Source organism: Protomyctophum parallelum (genome assembly GCF_964188405.1).
Source record: "Protomyctophum parallelum genome assembly, chromosome: 14".
Lineage (NCBI taxonomy): Eukaryota > Metazoa > Chordata > Actinopteri > Myctophiformes > Myctophidae > Protomyctophum > Protomyctophum parallelum.
Genome location: NC_139709.1, coordinates 24,595,674 through 24,619,084, shown reverse-complemented (window position 1 = coordinate 24,619,084; position 23,411 = coordinate 24,595,674). Strand labels below are relative to the sequence as shown.

The 23,411-nt window shown below is 42.7% G+C and overlaps 1 protein-coding gene across 1 annotated transcript in view; it reads left to right on the top strand.

The window, feature by feature from the left end:
* The window catches only part of LOC310871200 (uncharacterized protein), a 70,913-nt gene that overhangs the window by 41,957 nt on the left and 5,545 nt on the right, over positions 1 to 23,411 (top strand). Inside the window, 13 exon segments of the mRNA XM_083782691.1 lie at positions 374 to 549; positions 10,589 to 10,710; positions 11,586 to 11,733; positions 12,350 to 12,671; positions 12,998 to 13,150; positions 13,774 to 14,083; positions 14,606 to 14,740; positions 14,979 to 15,213; positions 15,476 to 15,554; positions 16,197 to 16,532; positions 17,366 to 17,458; positions 18,919 to 18,987; positions 20,068 to 22,863. Coding sequence (XP_083638817.1) covers positions 374 to 549; positions 10,589 to 10,710; positions 11,586 to 11,733; positions 12,350 to 12,671; positions 12,998 to 13,150; positions 13,774 to 14,083; positions 14,606 to 14,740; positions 14,979 to 15,213; positions 15,476 to 15,554; positions 16,197 to 16,532; positions 17,366 to 17,458; positions 18,919 to 18,987; positions 20,068 to 22,863 — 4,974 coding nt within the window.

The window sequence follows — 23,411 nt, the reverse complement described above, 5'->3', positions numbered from 1 at the left end:
GTAGTCACAGAGCACCATGCAGGGTTATTGAGTGAAAGAGAAAGAAAGAAAGAAAAGGGAAAGAAGGAAAGAAAGAGAGTGTTTTTACTACTGATATTTAACTTTTTGTGACATTCCTTATTGAATGCTCTTAACCCATTCAAACTGGGAAGAATCAGTGTAATTTCAGATTCATAGTGTTGGCTATTCAAAAACAGATTTACAAGCCTACAGCATGTCACTTGGTGCAGCGCTGAGAGCTTCTACTATTCTACTAATCTGCTATTTTTTTATTTATTTTTTAATATCTTGAAAGTGTAAGAACTATTGATTTTAGATAGACCGGCCTCAGGTCTTAATGGGTTGAAACTAATGCTAAATGGTGTTCTCCCAGGTGGAGTACCAGGAGAGTATGAGCTCCATGTTTCAGATGGCAGGACGGGAGCTGGCAGCGCTGATGTGTGAGAGGCTGGCTCACTGTGAGCAGACCGCATACAGACACAGAGTACAGATGGACCAGGAGAGACTCCACTACCTCAACCTGCAGGAGAGAGTACTCTCACAGCTCAGGTACACAACGCTCACAGTCACTACACTATGCCAAGTATGATGCATACTTGGCATACTCTGTACAAGGACATTTCAGTCATTGACGGCTGACAGTAGTGTCTTCTTCAAGGATGGAAATTTGCGATCGATTACCTAAGCCCATTTTACACTTACAATAGCCCATGTATGTGTTTAGACATCAAAGCAGGAAAACGGAAAGTGCCAAGCCTAATTCATTACATACAGAGCATGTGGTTTTAAATTCCCAAACACAGCATAATTGACAATGTTTTGTTCAAGGATTGCTGGACGGATGCATCATATCCACCCCTACCCATTTGTTTATAAACATTCTGATTTGGACTTTAGGTGGTAGGGATTATTTTTGTTTACATTTGGAGTGCAGTTACGAGATACTACAATGACATCGTAGTACAGTACATACAGTACAACATCTGTCTTTTTTAAAACACCCCTTGTTTTTATATTTTCTCCCACAAATCCCTTCCACCCCTCCCCATCCACCCACCATCTTCCCCATGAGGCCGGACTAACAAACAACATTATATACGTATAAAATACGGAATAACGTGTACCTTCCACGAGCTACGTCCAACCAGGGAAACTCCCCCCTGTCAGGTGTAAAGGAGCAACTTGGACACTCAGGCATGAAGGTAGCATGAGTTCAAGTCCCTTGTCCCCCATATATGGGGACTAGGTTGGTGGAGGGTGTGTAGAGCCCAGGATCACATTAGATGATTGACACAGGGGTGAAAAATGGGTTAAAAAATCGTGGGATAAAAAATATATTATATATATTATATTATATAAAAAATACACGTATAAAATCAATAAGTTGGGTATACAATTTTAAGGCATAATGAAATAAAACACCCCAAATTATGTTCAAAGAGAGAATTACTTAAGGAAATGGAAAAAATAAAATAAAAATAAAATAAAAGATAAATAAAAATAAATAAATAATTGTACAACATAGGCTTGACACGGTTTCCCTTCTACTGAAATATGTCTACCATCTCTCTCCATATACTGTAAGACAAAGATCGTAATAATGATATTATCTTGATATTATCTAATAATATTATCTTTGCATAATGATCAAAATAACGATTTAGCCTTTTCAGCACTCGCACACTTCACAGTTCATCCCAAGCGGTAAATGGTTTGACCGGTAATGAGGTTAAACTAGCGAGGCAGCGTCTTACAGCATACAGTTAATATGATGATATATAATTAGAGTCGTTAGACGGAGGGCAACGGGAGGCCGACGTGATTTCAAGTGATTGGGGTTTGAGGAGAGATCACGCTAGGCCGTTCCATGTCGACTAGGGGGCGGACTCCTTGCGAAGGAAGTCTGGCATTTATCCAGCACTACAGTAGGAAGTTGTGATCATTAAATCATCATCATCAGTCTTGTTTAACAATTTAATTAAATCATTGAGTGTACATACATTGAATTTGCAGGCTGCTCTACGAGTCGGCTCTTACATACATGATGTGCTTGACCAGATAATGAATTCATTGTTTTGTCCGACTGCGTTGGAGCTTGCAAATGGGTATCCACTGGCAGTTGCAGCACTTGCAGTTTAGAGTAGATGTTTCCTAATCTATAGCAGCTGTAGTATAATATGTACTCGGGTTGTCAGGAATAATCACACCGTTATCAGTTCCAGTGGTTTTCAATGAGTACAATTAAATACACTTACATTTATGAGTGGCTATTGGGTTTCAACATCCAAGCGCGCACACACAAAACTAATAATGATAATAATAATTCATACTTATTATACTAGAACGGTGCAATTTGAGGAAATTGCAAGGGTGGTTGCACTGACGTGAGCTGCGAGGAATCCGCTGGGAAATTAATTCTGTCTTGAATTCTTCATGTATTCGTTCTTCATGTGTGAAGCCATTTGCACATTTGTAATTCATGGGTTTATACTAGAAAGTTCTGTTCTTGATGAATTCTGTCTTGCCATTGTCTTGTACATATTGTGATGTCACTCCTGTGTTGGGACAGAAAATGGACTTTTGGGGTTACAGAAAAGGTTACAAAAAACATCCGTTGAACTTAATAAACAAAAAAGGTTAACAAAAAACAGGTTTACTTTAGCTGCCTACAGCAACCACACAAAATATTATTAATATAGCGCCACAGACTTTGTGCATGATTTCTCTCCTGTCGTAATACGTTTCAATTTCACCTCTGTGACATTTTACCAATATGACATTTTGACCAATTAATTCAATCAAATTAATTTAAAAGGAATGATTCTGTCCCTAGGACAGAATCATTTGAAACGGGGGCTAATGAAAGTCAAACTGGGGTCATGAAATTGTTAAAAATAAAACCCTGTATATACAAAGACATAGATAATTATCCACTAACATGATGAGGACCAAGCGGAACTGATGGGCTTGGTATGACCTGATGGCTAATGAGTTAGCACCAGCACCACACATGTGTCACAAAACCTTGAGACCGTAGTGGATTTGAATCTCCTTCTGTTTCTCTAGCCCAGGGGTTCTCAACATCTTTGGCTGGGAATTAACCCCCGGAAATGCTTTGGCCATGTCTCACGACCCCCCCCTCCCCACCCCCAATGCAAATTGACCGCTACAATAGAGAAAATACATCATAACCTAAATAAATACTGAAACCAGATATAATCATTAAGGAAGGTTTATGCATCTACTATGTGTACTACTGTATATAAACTCTTAATTTCCATTTTCCAGCCATTCAGTTGCAAAAAAAAAATGTTTTCTTGCTTTAAAAAATAATAATAATATGGAGAGCCCCCAAAATAATTTGGCGACCCGCTGAGGGGTCGCGACCCCCAGGTTGATAACCCCTGCTCTAGCCTGTCTCAACATTAACAGCTATCTAATGCATAATAAGGCTGAAATACTTCAATGAAGTGAAGCACAACTGAATTTGCCGTGCTCCAAGAGACCCCTACACCTCCAAGACCCCCTCTCCTAAACAGGAACCCAGCTTGGCATGTCTGTTTCCACTGAAATAATCATATTAACTGTTAGTCAACCAACTAATGCAATTTCCTTTTTTTATAATGAACCAATGAAGTTGAGTGGATTTCAATTAGCTCTCACTCACTATGCAACATGCTGGATCTGGCACTGGTTCTCAACACAGGGTCCAGGGGACCTCCAGGGGTCCAAGTGGACCTTTACGTGTCAGAGAGTGTACACATTATTGTACATTCTCTGCGCACCCAAAAAAAATTACTTATTTTCGATCAATTACACACCCTGTGAAGCCTTGAATTCATGGGGATTTCTTGTGTGTGCATTCCTGAGCCAGTGAATTGAGGAGGCTTCATAGGGTGTGTTTGGTGTGTAATTGATAGAAAATAAGAACATTTCGGGCTGAACTACTCCTTCAAATGAACACGGATCATTTTACGGTGTAGATTGGGGTCCACCCCCAATCTCCACCCCCCCCCCCCCCCCCCCAAAAAAGACGAGGGTCCGTGTTGTAAATGCATATAAAACTGGGGGTCCTTGAAATTCAAATGGTTGACAAACACTGGCATATATACAGTATGGTATTGTGTGGTGTACCTCCACAGTATACAAGTACTTTACACTGCAAGGCTTAGCATGAGCCTGGCTGCCTGCCAGCACGTGTCTTGTCAGCATGTACATTACGTCCATGTAAGTGGATCCTAATGGGCTTCACATGTCTCTGCCTGTGTGGAGAGGATCATGTAGAGCAGGGGTTCTCAATGCTTTTGGCTGGGGACCCCCGGAAATGCTTTGGCCACGTCTCGCGACCCAATGTTTAAGTAGTAGTGAAAATATAGCTGATCTGCTATTTTCCCTAGTTTGGGTCCCGGAGAGACAGCAAACTTCTCTTTTGGGTCACGGTCTAAAATGTTTGGGAACCACTGATGTAGACAGACAGCCCTGTGGAAGGAAGGGACGGTGGGGGAGTTAACCGGAATGTACCGCAGGGTTTACAAAACATAGGGTCACCATGACCCAATTTGGGCCACGGAACCCCTTTTAATGGGTCGCAACCTGCAAATAAATATCCTCCTTTTTTGAGGGGGATGTTCCGTCCATAAAATGTTACAACACTTGAAAGTCATATATCTGTGTTCTAATAAGAAATGCACCAAAGCACCCGTACTATAATCACAATTAAGAACATTTACTTAGTGCATACTGACTGGAACGTTTATAGTCACATTCAACAACCACCCATCCATCCATCCATCCATCCATCCATCCATCCATCTTCGACCAATTATTATCCAGAGTGGTTCCAGGCACAGAGCTTCCCTTTCCCATGCAACCATAAACAACATAAGATTAACCGTGTTAAACCACATTTGGAATATTGGAAATTCCCCGGTGGGGAGATATCTTACCATAATTACATGTAAATGATGGACTTTGGCCAAGAGACATTGAATGCATCGTGTATTATAACAACATGGTATCAGCTCTTATGAAGCTCACTTAGTCTTGACTTGTCACCTTGATCTAATGTATTCCTCATCATTGGATATGATGCCATTTAACCACTTAAACCCTCTAGACAAAGTGCTTCCCAAACTTTTCAGGTCGAGACCCAAAAGAGAGATTAGACATTTTGCCCAGGACCCAAACTATAAAAATAAATATAATACAAATAAATAAATACATCTACAAATGTACAACGCATCGCCTCTCGCCGCTAGTTTTTGTTGTTGTTGCTAATGTTCCCCATATGTAATATGGATGCTGAGTTAAACTTGTAGATTGTAGCATTAACGTGGTGCAGCGTGCTAGTTTGATATGGAATGAACGGTAAAGGCCTGTAAAGTATACAGTATTTCCTGAGGAAACACTCAGGATTTTATAGCATGGATCAGTGGTCCCCCCAGTGTGGTGCCCCAGTGGCCCCCGACCCACAGCTTGGGAGCCGCGGTGTAGATGTTCTGGTTGACGACTTTTTGTTTTGTTTTGTTTTCCATTCTTTCCCACGCTTGCCTTCCCATATTCAAACTGTGTGTGTGTGTGTGTGTGTGTGTGTGTGTGTGTGTGTGTGTGTGTGTGTGTGTGTGTGTGTGTGTGTGTGTGTGTGTGTGTGTGTGTGTGTGTGTGTGTGTGTGTGTGTGTGTGTGTGTGTGTGTGTGTGTGTGTGTGTGTGTGTGTGTGTGTGTGTGTGTGAGAGAGAGAGAGAGTGAGACGTGTGTGTGAGTGAGAGAGAAGACATGTGGCTGCTTGCTGGTTGTCTCTGTGGGGGTTTGGGATTCAACACAGTCCCTCTGTTTTTCCTGGATGTTACCTTTCTCATGCTGCTGTCCTAATAACTGTTAAAGAAAAGAAAAGTTGATTTGCGGACTGAAATATTTGTGGCCATTAGACATTTCCTCACTGCAGTAGGTCAGGTTTGATTTTAGAAGAGAAGAGAAACTTTATCAACCATACAGTACATGGGAAATTAGCCTTTGGCTTCACTAAGGTATAGGCTACTAAACAGGCAAGGCACATGCATTTTGTGTTTACGTATTAAAACCGGGAAAGCACCGTTATCATATTACATTTTAATTTGACCATTTTCTCCTCCATCCCCTTCTTGTCAATATATATGTTTTAGATGGCACGGCCGAGTTACTGCTACTGTATTATACCTAGGGATGGGTATCGTTAGGATTTTTTCGAGTCCGGTACCGATTCCGGTTCTGCTTATCGATTCCGGTTCTTAACGGTTCCCTATTTCGGTTCCAAAATGATATAAAAGAGGTCAAATGTTTAACAAAAAAGCTCAATGTCAATTTAAGACATGTAATGAATAAATAGTGTAACATCCTCTTCCTCCTCATTCAGTTGAGCCATTTGTGGATAATATAGTACAAAAATAAATGGTATAAACTTAAGGTAAATTGTTTTTCACAAAGCTTTTATTTTTAAAACTTTGATTTAAGACGGATGAATAGAGTATAGACCAACATCCTTTCCTTTAACAGTTGAGCCATTTGTGGATACTACAGTTACCTCTTACTACTACTGACAATGACAACAAATATGCCTGAGAGACTACACAACATAAACATCACTGCAACACATCACTGCAACACAAAGTCAGAAATCTAGAAAAAAATAAAAAGATAGTCTCATGTAGTCTCATGTGGTGCACAGTCTGCATGGCATGTCAGAGCAGAGTGTATACTGTATACTAAAGACATGTATAATGAATAGTATAACATCTTCTCCTTTATTGAGCCATTTGTGGATAATATAGTGATTCTTTTAAATGTATCTATATAATATCGATTCTGTATTTACCCAGGGCAATAGTGTTGTAGGCTACTTCTCTTATTACCAATAACAAATAAAAGCATGTCTGAGATCTGAGAGCAACACACACACGATTGACTGTGTAAATCAGCATCGCTAATGAAGGGGAGGGGAGGGGAGGGGGCAGCGCATCAATGGGGGATCATTGAAAACAAAGGCGGCTTGCATGCTGTGGTTTGCTACTAACAGAAATGTGCATGCACATGCACACGTAGTGCTGCCCAAAGTAGGCTATATTTTGTTGTTTTTTCGCCACCTCTCGAAGTTAGACTGGGTATCTGGACCCTACGCCGTGATCACACACACACACACACACACAGGTGCGCACTCGAAGTGAGTGCACCAACGCTTTCTCTCCTTGTCTCATGTTGATTCAATGCTGCGCAGCCAGCGTGCTGCGCACATATGCAGTGAAGACGCAAGATTCCTGTCCCCTCTTAAAAGTTTCCTCCCATAAACTTCACTTGAAAATTACGTTTAAGAAACTTTAATAATGATGTTGCCTCAGTGCCAGGCACAGCGCGTGTCACTGTCTCTAGACTCCTCGACAACTAACTCCATGCAGAGAGATGGCTCCACCTCTGCAAGTGTCTGTGGGAACCGATAGAGAGAACCGACATTGAATTATTGTAATGGGTACCCGGTACCCAGGCACGTTCGGTTCGGTACATACTTGGTCCCGAGATTCGGGACCCACCCCTAATTATACCATACCTATTCTTACATGTTGCCCCTGACATACTGAAAGTCAAACTTAATACTGGAACTAATGAAAACAAATATAAATTTTTAAAGTATTCAAATGGTATTCAGTAACGCTAATCTGCATACTAAATACACACTATCAACAATAGAGTGAGTGTAAGATAAAAGCATACTGTAGGCTTAAAGCCCACACATTTCTCCTGAGGTGTGTGTCCAAGGTTGTACTCTGAACACATAGGCAGTAGGCGCACACAGACAGAGACACACAAAATTCTCAGACTCAAACACAGACATACTGTAGTCAAACTGGTTTGCCTGGTGGTATGTCAACGCAGCACCTCACAATACTCTTGAGTATTCTTGGAAGGGATAGCATGAGCCCTGATCTGGTTCTTCAACTTACTTGTTTTTACGATGTTTTGGTCTCACTAACCACAGAGCCTACTACAGACGACACAGTGACAATTCACCATAATAAAAACGAGTTTTAGTTTCTGCATCAGATCAAATGGCACTGTCATCTTACCTCAGGACTAGAAGGAATGGCACCTTTCAAATTACGTGTTTAGGAGACTCACACTTTCAAATTAGGTTATTTTCCTCACCAAAGTTAAGTTATAGTTAACTGAATAGACTGATCTACCAACATTTGCCCAATTCTACTATGACCAAAGCTACAGTTGAGCCTGACACTTTATAAGGTGAGCTACAGTACATAAAACAATAAATGATGACATACTGTACGTGTCATGTAGTCATACCAGCTGCTTTTATATCTGCGGCGGAAGGAAGACAGTTGACTGGAATAGTATAGTAGGCTGCTGCTATGATGATATTATAGTAGGCTGCTGCTATGATGATATTATAGTAGGCTGCTGCTATGATGATATTATAGTAGGCTGCTGCTATGATGATATTATAGTAGGCTGCTGCTATGATGATATTATAGTAGGCTGCTGCTATGATGATATTATAGTAGGCTGCTGCTATGATGATATTATAGTAGGCTGCTGCTATGATGATATTATAGTAGGCTGCTGCTATGATGATATAATAGTAGGCTGCTGCTATGATGATATTATAGTAGGCTGCTGCTGCTATATTATTATCACAACACATTAACACAAGCATGATGTCGACCTAAATGGCATTATATATAGGGATGGAGCTCGTTATTTTTTTTATTGATACCTAGCACCTTATCAATCAGGCTTATCGAGCCATTATTTTGTGGAAAGACGGGAGACAATACATTCCGAACAGAACCAGTATCTTTTACTAAGGCCTTCAATTACAGTATTTTTCTAAGTTACGGAAGGCAATTGACCAATAAAATGTGTACAGTCACTTTAAAACGCGTAATTTTGTTTACCCGGGCAGCGCCCGTATCAATACACGTTTAGACCGACATGTTTGTGTCGGCATGGGTGATTACATTTATTTCTTGATCGCCTCTTGTCTTGATTGTTTAAACACAACGTCATGGGCCGCTATGCTCTATGCTTGTGGCTGTGGTTTTCGTTAGTTTCTGATGTTCTGTTGTCTGTTCAATCACTGTGTTTTGTTATGGCTTTCCTGCTGTCCACTGTGTCCAGTTAGCTCATAACATTAGCCGCTGACTTGTCAGATGCTGTGGTCGCTAATACAGGCAGCCAATCATGACTAGGTCGCTACTATGCGATTGGCTACACGAGTGGTTCAGACTCCCATTGGCTTAGGCGCCGTTTCAGAGTATCCCATTGGCTTAGGGGCAGCCAATCATGACTAGCGGGAGCCAATCACGGACTAGGTCATCTACATTTCCAGTGCGTTTACTGACCATGTGATGATTCTTTAAAAAGTATGGAGACCCATTTTAATCTGCCCGTGATCCACATTTAGGTTCTGAGTCAAACTCTTTGGAGAACACTGGGATATAACATGCAGTAAGCCTCAGGTATCACTCACATACTGTACCTACAGTACCTAGCTTATATTCATTTTGCTGCTCTCTGCTGAAAAGGTGTCAGAAAAGTTTACATTCCATGTTTGTAGACAATTTTGTTTTCAGACTGATGCAGTAAGCAAAAATGCAATGGATTTTTTGAATGGGTTTCCTAAAACTGAAAGCTTGGATAATTAGGAAATCCCTGGAAGCAATCAAAAAACATAAAAGCATGTGTTGCAAGTTTTCCTATCTTGCCTCAGCAGAATTTTTCACCTAAACAGTTCACCTAAAATACCTGCTGCCATCTTATGTTAATAAATGGGTATTACAGTGTATTAAATATCATTCAAACTCTAGTCACACTTGCTTAACCACTTCAATCCTATATACATTGTTGACCAGGGGAGGATTTTTTCGTTAAATATAATCTGTCTGCCAAAAATAACTGATCCTACAAGCTCAGGCCCATTAACAGTTTCCGTGCCGGGAATGGATTACTCCAGGTTAATGTCGCTGCCGTATCGGACATACCCGCCTTTTGTTTTATGTGTTTAATCCGCCGTAATGTAATGAATCAAAAGAAAATCCGTCTTCGTCGCGGAGTATGAGACTGGATGCCTTCGCTGTGATGACGAAACCGGAAATCGTCACATGCTGTGGGCTGCTAGGGCTTCTGGGAAATTGAGGCCAATGGAAATGCATTGGGTGCAACGCCTCATTGAAACCAATCTTGTGTGCGTCTTCCGGGTGCACCAAGATGGTGGATGCTACACACAGATCATAACAAACCACGGGAGCTTTTTTTGATGGATTTTCGCGGATTAAAAGCCCAAATAATTCAGCGTATGCTCTAAAGGTAATACAACAATCTCGGCAGTGAAGGGGGGTTGATTAAAATGCGGGTTAATCGTAAAAAACAGTCAAACTGTTAAGACATGCTGAATGCAGAATAGGGATGCAATTTATTTAACCTTTCTCTGTCTGTATTTGTCGTCCCCCCCCCCCCCCCCTCTCTCTCTCTCTCTCTCTCTCTCTCTCTCTCTCTCTCTCTCTCTCTCTCTCTCTCTCTCTCTCTCTCCCCCCCCCCCCCCCCAGTGAGTTGGAGGGCTACGTGGAGCATTTGAAACAGGAGTCTAGGCCGTCAGTTACCTTGAGGGATGTGGAGGAGGGAGCAGTCAATCTCAGGAGAGTCGGGGAGGCCCTAGCTTCACTCAAAAGTCAGTTTGTCTTGCTTTTGCTTTGTGATTTTCTGTGTTTGCATCATTCACTTTTTATTTACTCTATTATCTCTTTATACTCTGCTGAAATGGGCTCTTCTCTATTCTTCACATTCACATGTACATACTACTGTACATTCAGTATAACTGAATTGTAAAATAGAGTTGACTGCATTGAATCCATCCCTTGATGGATTAAATGCAGTCAACTATATTTTACAATTCAGTTTAAAATATGTTACAAAATTTCGTAAGCAAAATGTAATGCCCTCATTCTTGTCTTTTCCTACATCTAAACGTCCCTCCTTCACCCTGCCTTGTCCAAACCCACCCCCCCAATCCTTCCATCCAATGTTAATGCCGTCAACTAAAGCTATTAGAACCTTTTTTCTCACTGACAAATGACGAATTTACTATGACTAAATTATATTGACAATTTTGTCTACAAATAAAAACTAGACTAATATATTATAGAGGGACTAGTGGAGAAGAGATCTAGTAGAACTAAGAAAATTCATTCTATGCTTGGTTGTGCAACTTGTGTGCGGGTGTTGCACAACGTAAGTAGTCGATCTACAAGCTCACAACACGTTGTAGATCAGGTATTTTCCGTAGCTTGCGGTCTACAAATCAGGCATTACGACACCATCATGGCCCGTCAAAATGCATTTTAGACAACTCTAGATTTAGTTGACTAAAATCTGATGATGATATGATATTTAATAGTCAACTAAAACTAGAGTAAAACTTAAAGCATTTCAGATGACAAAAATATGACTAAAACTAAATGGAATTTTATTCAAAAGACATCAAAATCTGCCTTCAAAATGAACACTGCTAACTTCTCGCCGTCCCTCCCTCCTCCTCATCTCCAGGTGAGTTTCCAGAGTTGCAGCTGAAGATGCGTTCGGTGTTGCGGGTGGAGGTGGAGGCGGTGCGCTTCCTGAAGGAGGAGCCTCACAGGATGGACAGCATGTTGAAGAGGGTTAAGGCCCTCACAGAGGCCCTCAGTGGCCTCCGCAGGTAAACACACACTTAGAGGCCCTCAGTGGCCTCCGGATGTAAACACACACTTCACTAAACTGGTTTAGTGTTGCTTACGCTGTCCTTGCGTTAGACTTGGTTGTGCATTGTGTTGTGCACCGAAAATGCTAGCAATAATAATATTGTCACTTGCTACTTTCGTCTTCACATATTTATACTGAATTTCTGTAATGTTTTAAGCATTTTATCTTGTGCAATGAACCGGAAGCCATATGACAGATTAAACTGAAACGACAACCGTTTAAGCAACATCTGGGGGAGTTAGCAAGAAATAGAGAATGCAAAAACAAACTATCGCTACATATCTGCCTCCGTGCAACACTTGTTTCCTGCAAATCTTTGTAAAGTATTTAAGACTCTGGACAGTCGGGACACAGAATGAAATAGGTCACCATAACCAAGGTCAAAACTGTTTAAACTGTTTAAAATCTGACAAATTACTGCTGTTTCGAGCCTGCTCAAGTGCAAACAGTCTTCACCCTCACCCGCTTGTGAATACGTATCAATTATTTTTTCTCTGTCAAAAAAGAAAAGAAAAAACCCGGAAATCCCACCCTTACAATCTATGTTCTCCACTTTTCAACCCCTCCTTCAGGCATGTGACAGAGAGCCACCCCCACCTCCCTGAGTCCACCACCGCCAGACCCGTCCCAGGGGAACCAGAACAGGGTCTTATCAGGAGCCCGACTCCTCAAAACTCCCCCAAGCCCCAACCTCGATCCTCGGTCAGGCCGCTTCTCGCCAGCCCCGTGCCCTCCTCCTCCGGGACGCAGGCTGAAGGCCGGTTGGCCGGCCCGGCCTCTCCCGCCACGCCTCACCAGGTGCGAACCGCAGCGGCCGTCATTCAGTCATGCAACCACCACCCGAGCCCACCGCTGACCCCCACCCGGGGGCGAGACTCCCCCACCGTGGCCAAGGTATTAATGATCCAACAACCACTGGGTTGTGATATATATGATTTTACCAGTAATTTCATGAAGAAATCAAAGAAAAATCTTAAGAAGTCAGCCGATCTACTCTTGATTCGATCTACGAGCTTGTAGATTTACTGTTTTCACTACTTTGGGTCGTGGTGACATCACATTTTCTCTTTTGATTCTCGATAAAACGTTTGGGAACCACTGGTTTAGACTACTGGTCAGTGGTCCCACATTGCCTTGTATATGAACATTATTATCTTGCCCGTCAATAAGCATTCATTTGTGGGGAAATATTTCACCAGTGGTGTTTTGGCTGTGCAAAGGTGAGCCCACGTAGCAGAGAGAACAGCCCTGCACTGCAGAAGAGGAAGCCCTCTGCAGAATGCTACAGCACGGAACCAGCAGACAGCCAGACAACACTGACACTGTCAGTAGAAGAGCCCAGCATCAACAAGCACACAGTGACAGACACTGAGGTTAGTGTGATGTTCACTGTGTTAGCGTTAGTGCACAAAGGGAACTAAAGAGACCCGTAAGGGTCCATCGGGTTCCTCTCGTACACACTCAGTTATAAACTAAAGCATTAAAACACAAGAGGCTGTTGTTGGATAACAGCTATGTATGTTCTTAGGTTAGCTTCTGTAAAGTCACGGTGAACCACGGTCTCACGTGGCATATTGCTTTTCTAAAAGGGTTGCCAACAATGAAATATGAAAATCATAGACATACCCCAATTAAAACAGTTTTAATGCAAGAAAGTAGTCCCCGCAACTGCAAAACAAGGAAGTTGTTGTGCAAATGCATGGAATTGTACGGAGTTTACCCCTTGCGGTATCTGCCGTGTTTTAAAGTGATTTGTACATACGTATTGCATCCATGGAACAGAATGGAGTGATACTGATACATGCAGAACTACTCAATATTTCCTATTGAGTATTTTGCAACGTGAAAGTCAAGCAGTTTCAGAAGGATAGATTAACGCTGCGTTTTTGACTGTGAGAGATATTTGAATTGTCTTTGTTTGTATGAATTAGTTACACATTTCCCCCACTAAGGACGTCTGTTTGTTTGTCTGCTGTGTGTGTGTGTGTTTCCACAGTCTACAGAGAGACAATCTCCAGAGGGGAACCAGAGTGAGGTGACACCAAACCAAAGCATCCAGAATGACACAAACATCAGTGAACCTGAACCAACCACAGCCTCTCCTCAGCCTCCCCTCACCACCACCAGCACCAGCACAGACTTTGAGCAGATCCTCCAAGCAGCCCAGGCCAGCCTGATGAGCTCCATTCCAGACCTGGAGATATCAGTCGCTAGAGATAATCCTTCTCCTCCTCCTCTTCTTCCTCCTCCTTCCTCCTCCGGGACTGACACAGAGCCAGAGCCCGCCTTGGACCTAAGTCCGCAAGGTAAGTTATAATTTGATTGATTGATTGATCGATTGATACTATGACATTTTGTTGTGATTGGTTGTAGGGAGTACTGTATAAAAATGAGGGCTGGGCCGCTGGGGGCTAGATAAGAGTGCAGGCTCAGTCCTTGCGCAGCCGGTTTGAATCTGGCTGGGGTGGTGAATGTCCCTGATGATGCTTTCAGCCACACAACGTCTCTCGTGTATATCCTGGAGGGGGGAAGCTCCCTTCCTACGACGTGCTGCGTTGTTCGCATGACTCCGTGATTTGCCTTCCTCCGGCGGTGCTGTTCCCGAGAACGCTCTCGATAGTGCTGCTGCAGAGGTGGCTCACTCTGAAGTGTCGTCCTCGAAGATTCTTCGAAACACAGACGGAGGAGACTTCCGCTTCCGAAGTAGTGTCCTCTCTACAGTGTACCTCCTGAGCCACTGCCGCGGCACGTCAGGTTGCAACGCGTTTGCCGAATGCTCTTCTATTTTTGCCTAATGTTATGCTATTTCTGCCCAAATGCTCACCTAGTTCCAGGGCAGCAGCCCACTGAGAGCAGAGAGCAGCAGCCCCTGGAGTCATGGACATCGTCAGACCCTCTGGAGGATGAGGATGCCAAGCTGCCTGATGAGGTGGACACCCCCCAGTCCAAACCCTCCATCCAAGGTCAGCTACTGGGTTTAAATAAAGACAAAAGACCTTCACTCCACAAAAGTATCAGATCTACAAGCTCAAAACAGCATGTGGATCTGCTACTTTTGTGTGCCACTGTAGTATGATCAAGTTCATTAAATTAGGTAATTAAATTACAAAAAAAGAGCCAAATAGTTAAAGTATGGAGATAAGAAGTTTCTGTTATGACAACAGCGATATCATTTATTTTGTGGTGTGTTGTCTCCTTCAGCCCCAGTAGAAGTGTCTCAGCCTCCCGTGGCCCCTGCGGAGGCCCCTGCGGAGGCCCCTGCGGAGGCCCCTGCGGAGGCCCCTGTGGAGCCCTCCTCCTCGGTCCCCCATGCAGCCACCGAGCGGGCCGGCAGGCCGCCGGTGGAGAAACCCCGCCGGCCCAGTGTGGAGAGGGAGCGCCAGAGTCAGAGTCCTGACAAGACTGGGAAGTCTCCGCCTCCTCCGCCACCTCGCAGGTACTGTATATGCTTCCATGCCACCAACATGTCCTACCAGTTAGTTTGACTCCTTACCCTCCTTCAAAACTGCCATAAAAGAGCACCTTGTAAATGTTGCAAATTGTAACTGGTCCTGTTAACGTCTAAGCTTAACACCAGAAATGTACAGTAGTCCACCCCCCCCACTGTTTACTGTACTGATATGTTTTATTGCTTCTAGTGTTCTACTTAATACAATACAATAATTTCAGCATTTATTGCTGCTGTTGTCTTCTGTTAGGTTCTACCCTTCCACAGGTCTCACGACAGGAAGGTCAGGAGAGGTCATCTTCACCAGAAAAGACCCTGTTGGTGCACAGGTGTGTGTGTGTGTGTGTGTGTGTGTGTGTGTGTGTGTGTGTGTGTGTGTGTGTGTGTGTGTGTGTGTATGTGTATGTGTGTGTGTGTGTGTGTGTGTGTGTGTGTGTGTGTGTGTGTGTGTGTGTGTGTGTGTGTGTGTGTGTGCGGGCGCGGGCGCGGGCGTGTGCGTGTACGGGCGGGCGGGCGGGCGTGCATATTGCAGTACTTCACCAAGCCGGCTGGGCTTGATCAAGGTCCCAGATTTGTTTCAGGATAAGACAAACTAGATTAATGAAATTCCTGTGGTGTTATGGGATTTCTGTTTCCTCCTAAAATAAATCAACAAAAAAAGAAACATGTTAATGAATCATCTTTGCACTTCCTGATATATTTTGAATGAGATTTTATTTTATTTTGCTATAAGATCTTCTTCTTTAGTCATATGCCCACATTATTCTTGTGTTGTTTAAGCAACCTACAGTACCATGTCGTGTCCCTTGTACCATACTTGTTAACATACTTGACCAATAAGCTTTTTCTCATAAACGGTTTCTGACTGAAATTTATTACAACTGAGAGCATGGGAAAAAGCTAATTGTTTTGTGTGTGTGGAAAAACATTGTTTGTTTTTCAAACTATTGTTTTTGTCTGTTTGCCCCCAGGATGAGGAAGAGAAGGAGACGGTCGTGACTCCCCAGCCCAAACCCCTACGGCAGCCCCCAGAAGTCAAACCCAAGCCCCCGAACCCCCACTCACTCTCAGCTCCAGCCACAGCTCCAGCCACAGCTCCGACCACAGCTCCAACCACAGCTCAAACCACAGCTCCAACCACAGCTCCGACCCCAGTCCCGACCCCAGTCCCGGCCCCAGCCCTGGCTCCAGCCCCGGCCCCAGCCCCCAGCCCCGCCTCTGTCCCTGCAACAGAATCGTCCGACACAGAGGAAGACGAAGAAGAAGAGGAGGAAGAGGAGGAGGACAATTTCATGAAGGAACTGCAGGTATGTGTATTCGTACCGTACAGCTACACTAACTTCTCTGACCTTCAGATAAAACTGATATATAATCAAATAAATAACCCGGTGGAAGATATACCAGGCTAATCCCATCTCTTAATTTAACTCTGAGAGCTAGACCGGCAGTTCTTTCTACAGTATGTAGGTCCATTTACACCCTCTCTGGTGTTAAATTCACTCTTGGGATTTTGCCGTCTGATGGAAGTGCTCTAGGGTGAATGGACGTGGATATAACGAAGCACAGCTGGGACGTTGGAGGAAAGGTGGTTATTAAGAGTGTCTGTGTAAGACATCAGGCTTCCATTCATAGTGCTTCCACAATATGCCACATGTGTTCTCCATCATGTGCCGATCTATACAAGCCTTCAGCACGTCGCAATTTGACGTGTTGTGGGCTTGTAGATCATCTATTTCCAGCACAGGACACGAGTATAAATCAGATTATGACTGCATTCCGTGCAGGAATGTCAGAATTCTGCAACCCTGAAACATTTATCACACACTACAGTAAGTGCTAAAGTGCCGTTCACCTCCCAGGCTTTATAACTTTAACTATGAACTAATGACATTGTTTTTAAAAGTGGTTCTAATGTAAGTGGATTGTAGAGTCCGCACCACAGACAATGGTGAACAATACACAGTTACCGTTCTAGTTATAGTGCTTGGTGTGATCAGACCTTTACTCTTAATCAAACTCCAGAGATTTAAATGTTCAGTAACTAAGTGAACGCAGAAAAAACCTTACTGTAGCAAAGGACAGGACCTCGACCTCGCCACGCTCCCAGTGACCTTTGCCCCTTTGACCCCTTCTCAACCAGGTGTTTCAGCAGTACACTTTGAGAGAAATAGGCAGCAGATGTGTGGTCGACCTCTCAGCCTCTGACCCTCAGAGCCGAGAGATTGACCCCAAGGTAAAGACAGACAATCTGTTAACTGCGCTGAACCTTTACTGCTGAATTTAAACTGAGCATAAATCACTAACAGTATAAAACTAACAAAAATCACCACAATTCTAATATTCAGCATGAGCTTATCATCTAACATTTAATAAATTATGCCGATAATTAGTAATTATAGGCATAATTACTGGTTTGATTATACTCACCTGTTTTGTGTTTTTTATACTAACTCTAATAAAAAATAACCTTAACTCGGATAAATTGCTCTCTTTCTCTCTCTCACTGTCAATCTCTCTCTGTCTCCCACTCGTTCGCACTCTCTTTTGCTTCCTCTCACACACACACACACACACACACACACACACACACACACACACACACACACACACACACACACACACACACACACACACACACACATGTGCAATCACTCACACATGCACACACTGTTCAGCCTGAGAATGTTATTGTCATTGGTTACTATGAGATGCTTGGTCCTTTTGATTTGGACTGCTTATAGATGTATATTAATCTCTCAAAGAAGCTGCATTTCTTTTTGTCCTATTTATGCATCTTAATTTTCTAACACAGAGGATAAATTATGCATCTTTCATGTCTAGTAAGGATTCCCGGGTTAACATAACAAGTCAGCGCTGTAGTGAATTGAAAACTTGGGATTCCGAATCCAACATTTCAGAAAAAGTTCCAATTCAGTCCAATTCCATTATGGTTCCCTTTAACGATTCCTACAGTAGAGGGTACAGTAACAGGTCTGTAACTCTGAGAGTGTACAAATGGAAGCAAATGGGTCCATTTGGTTCCATTTGTACACTCTCAGAGTCCATGAAATGTAAAGGCTTGAGAACCACCGGTACTGTAATTGTAATGTATAGCAGACGTGAAGTCCACATACCAGCTCTGACGTGATAAAACCGGTCCCCGAAACGGTTCCAAACGTGATGGAACCGATTCTGGTTCCTCGATGTTGGATCTGGTTCCCCCCCCCTGTTTCCCCTGGTTCCCAAACTAGGTGTAAATGGCATCTATCTTCTCCACCATTTGCTTCTCATTCTGCGTCTTCAGTAAAAGTTCAGCATGGTTCTGGTTCTGAACCAGTGATAAAACTGAAGGATTGTGGGTTCTTCTGTTGAAATCTTCACTTCCACTTCCTGTTAACACTGATTCCTGCTAAACCAGGAACATGTTCCACTATTCCATGCGGTTTCTCATCTCTGTACTCTCAACTGCTGATTTCCTGGCTGTACTGTTTTTTCATTCCACCATTGTGCCTGTGGACTTCTCTGTCGCCTGCCTGTTGGGAGATTAATAAAGAGATCACGGTAATCTAACCCACCTTGGCTGCTCTGTCCTTCTTTTGATAACTACAGTAAAGCATGCTGTACAGTACCTTCATTGAAACCGTCGTGATTCGTACCCCAGTTCATCTTTTAACATGCTGTCCTACTAATTAGATTCAGCTTTGGAAAGACAACCCGTTGTTCAGCAGAGATGCCAACAGCGGTCCACCAGTCAGTCCACGGGTAAGATGCACTGTTTCTTCCCTAGTACAAATGGGAGCGTACCTAATGTTCCCCACCATGCCCCCCTTAGAATAAACCTAAACCTAAACCAGAAACCTGACCTAGTAATTTCTAGTAAGACTAACAGTATTTTAGCAACTTAGTCTTAGTGTTACTTTTAGTAGCAAATTCTGATTTAAGCTAAGTCTTTGAACAATCCTCCTATCTCCTCTACCTCCCTACAATCAACATGGTTCTAGGAGTTTTTTTGTTTTTTTTCTCCTTTTTTTTTTACTGTTTAAGTGCCAGGGACGTCATCCCGTATCTAAATCAACTATGCACTGGTTGCCATGCCCGTAAAGACGTATTTAAAAATAAAAATAATAATAATAATAATAATAATGGGAGAATTGGCACTCAGAGCCTAAACTGGTGACCACCAGGTGGCGCTGAAGGAGTTAAAGCTAATTCCACAGGAGACAAAATTCCCCAAGTACTTTAAATTGTCTTCACCTCAATGGGGAAGGTAAAATGTGGGTTCTAAGCTATAATAATTTTACCCAGCTCAAAGTCACTGCTCTAATCTTTTAACCACTTAAACCCTATATTTTGTTGAGCAACCCAGGGGTCTGTATTTGGGCAAATCTCTTTGCCTCTTTTGCTGGATATAACATACAGTATACAAGGATGCTAGAGTTCATGTGGCCAGCAAACTACGGTAATTCTCTTTTGTCCTTAAATTGCCTTTTTAATGGATGGATAATGTACATTATTATACCGTCATGGGACATTATTTTCCTTACTACAGGATCCACCTCTCTCAATTGGTGGTGTTATCATTTGTTCAATCAGGTACATTTTTCATGACTTTAGTCTAAATGATTATCCCAGCTAAAACATTTTACGTGGAGCTAGTATTGTGACAGCAAATCCTCTGTTTAACATGTACACCGTAGATGTTAAACATCTACCGTAGACTCAAATCTGTATACCGTAGACTCGATCTTTCAAGATCTCTGTGATCTTGAGACTTGAACAGAAGCAACAGGATTCTGTACTGATGAAGTTCTCATTTCTCCCTTCCTACCCTGGTCTTTTTAGGTCATGTATTATGTCACTGGCACTGCACCGCTGACCGCCCACAATCCAGCACCAGAAGAAGAGAAGGCACCGCTCCCCTTACAGGTGGCCAATCAAAATCCTCCTGAACTAAAACATCATCCTGATGAGCTAATAACATCTGACCACCAGGTAGCTTCTGAGCTGGAACCCGTAGTGTTGGCTGACCAAGTTGGTTGCTCTGATAATCAGACCGTGGAAACTGGACTGCAAGATTCTAAAGCTGAGAAAGATGCCAGTCGTCCCGATCAGGAAATGAAGGAAGAGAAACATTTGGTTCAGTTGCCTGTCCAAAACATTGCTCCGGAGCAAGATACAGAAGAAGCTGAGAAAGATGCCAGTTGTCCTGATAAGAAAATAGAGGACGAGAAACATTTGGTTCAGTTGCCTGTCCAAAACATTGCTCTGGAGGAAGATACAGAAGAAGCTGAGAAAGATGCCAGTTCTGATCAGACAATTGCAGGAGAGAAACATTTGGTTCAGTTGCCTGTCCAAAAAATTGCTCCGGAGCAAGATTCAGAGAAAGATGCCAGTTGTGCTGATCAGGAAATGGAGGACGAGAAACATTTGGTTCAGTTGCCTGTCATTGCTCCGGGGGAAGATACAGAAGAAGCTGAGAAAGATGCCAGTTGTTCTGATCAGACAATTGCAGAAGAGAAATATTTAGTTCAGCAATTGCCTGAACAAAACATTTATCTGGAGCAGGATACAGAAGAAGCTGAGAAAGATGCCAGTTGTTCTGATCAGACAATTGCAGAAGAGAAATATTTAGTTCCGCAATTGCCTGAACAAAACATTTCTCTGGAGGAGGATACAGAAGAAGCTGAGAAAGATGCCAGTTTTCCCGATCAGACAATTGCGGAAGAGACATATTTGATTCAGCAAATATTGCCTGTCCAAAACATTGCTCTGGAGCAGGATACACAACCTGAGAAACATGCCAGTTGTCCTGATAAGAACATTGAGGAAGAGAAACATTTAGTTCAGCAATTGCCTGAACAAAACATAGCCATGTCAGAGAAAGTGGTTGAGCTACCATCATCAGAAAATGATCCTACTCTTGACACGAGGAGTCCTTGCCAAGAAGATGAAGAGAGTGTCGAAAAGGTCCCTTCCCCAAACCCAGTACCAACTGCGAAGACCATAGTGTCAGTTGTGACTTTACAAACACAAAATGATCTTGAAGACAATATGCAGAGTCCTGAGCAGAGCAAAAATGAGGAGGAAATTGTCCAACAGGTGCCAAGCGTAATGAAAGTCGAGTTACCACCAGTGGTAGCATTACAAAAAGAAACTTTTGATGACCTCAGTCCGGTGAGTCGGGATGAGAGGATTGAGGAGGAAGTGGTCAAGCAAATACAGAGCCAGAACTCAGTACAACGAGACAAGAAGGTAATGCTAACAACAATTATAACTTTACAAACAAAAGAATATGGCCAAAATGTTGATGAGAAACTTGAGGACGTAGAGAATAAACGGTTGTCTTCACCAAACACTGCACTGCAAGGGAAGAAGTCAAATTTGACAGTAGTAGTAACTTTACAAAAAGAAAATGTTCCAACTGGTGGGTTGGTGTCAGATAACACAGAACCGAGTCAGGGGTGTATAGCTGTTAGTTCCACCCACATGGAACATGTTGCCTCAACTTCAGCAAGTTTCACCGATAGCCCGAATTATCAACAGCAGAACCATGAGGCACCACGGCAGACATCCAGAGACCAATCGAGTTATTCAGATGAAGGATGTAGCTTGAGTCCTGAGTTTGATGACGAGGGTCCTCCCCCTCCCCCACCCCCAACTGATAGGTTTTCTCTACGGATCTCAAAGAACCGAGTAAAGGAGCAGTCTAACGTTGAGCACCAGGACAACAGCCCAGAGGTGCAGAACGTAAAGCAGGGGGAGCAAGACACTGACCACCATGATGATTATGACAATAAACCTATTATCATCATCTTTAATGAGCCCATGGACATCCAGTCTGCATACAAGCGTCTTTCCACAATTTTTGAGTCTGAGGAGGAGCTGGATAAGATTCTACCATTAGCAAGTATTGAGTATGAAGAGGAACAAGGCGAAGAAGAAAGTCAGCAGAGTTGGAATGAAACAAGCGAAGCAAAGTTTGAGGTGACGGCGAACAGAAAACCAAAAACATTTGATAGTAGTATATTTCCCAATACTAAAGACAAGGGTAAATCAGACTCTCCTTGTAAATCAGAAACCAAGAAGAAGTTCAAATTTAAGTTTCCCAAAAACAAACTAGCGGCCATCAGCCAGGCCATTCGAACTGGAACATCAAAATCAGGGAAGAAAACTCTTGAGGTTGTGGTCTACGAGGAAGAAGAAGAGTTAGCACCAGAGAACAAGTTAAAGGAGTCAAAGGAAACCAATAGATTTGAGATCAACAGCATGAAACAACAGACAGAGTCAGGGAAAAGTGACACATTTAATAACGGTATGTCTTCTATCAACACCAGCCATCCAAAGTCACCAACTCGGACAGAAGAGCTCTGCAGGAGTGCATACAACTCAATAACTAGTCTAGAAGAGTCCATCAAACAGCTGGAAATAAGCGTGGACAACATTGCCGTCTCTTCGCCACCTCTCTCTCCGAGTCCTACCAAAGTTTCTAAAGAAGACCGGTGTCAACCCACAGACAGAGTAAGGCGAGAAAGGTCGAAAAGTCCCTCCAAGAGACCGGGTTCTCAGATCTTGAAGGGCCCAAAGCCGCCACAGAGTAAGAAGGCCAAAGAGACTGTGGCTACATCTGCGAAGAGACAGGTCTGATGGCTCTAAAGTTCCTTTTCCCTTAACTGCTTAAACCTTGCTGGTGGCTGGGTCTCTGCTGCTACTGACTGAATGCAACAAGTATGTTGTCTGTCTGTGCTGCTATGTATCCTACCTTTAATTCATTGACCTTACCCCCCGAAATGAATTATATCTTACTACTAGCGGTGATGCACAAATTAATTGTGAGTTTGGAGCCGTTACAGCTTTTAATTGTGTTTTTGTTTTAAATTTTTTTCCTGTTCTTTCTATTAATTTGTGTATTTAATCAGTGAGTCCCTTCTTATCGCATAGGCACATAACAAATGTTCCAAATGTTTGGCTATCTGAATAGAAATGTAATGATAATAATAGTCGTTTTTCAGGCATTTGTCACTAAATTGTGACAAATGTATTTCATGTCAAAATAAATACTTAAGTAGAATCTCAATAAATGTAATGAATCTGTGATAATCTGTCAATATTATGTGTTACCTTTAATATTACAAATTATTTAGTTTGCTGCACAGATTTTTCTTCTAGATGCTACTAAGATTGAATAG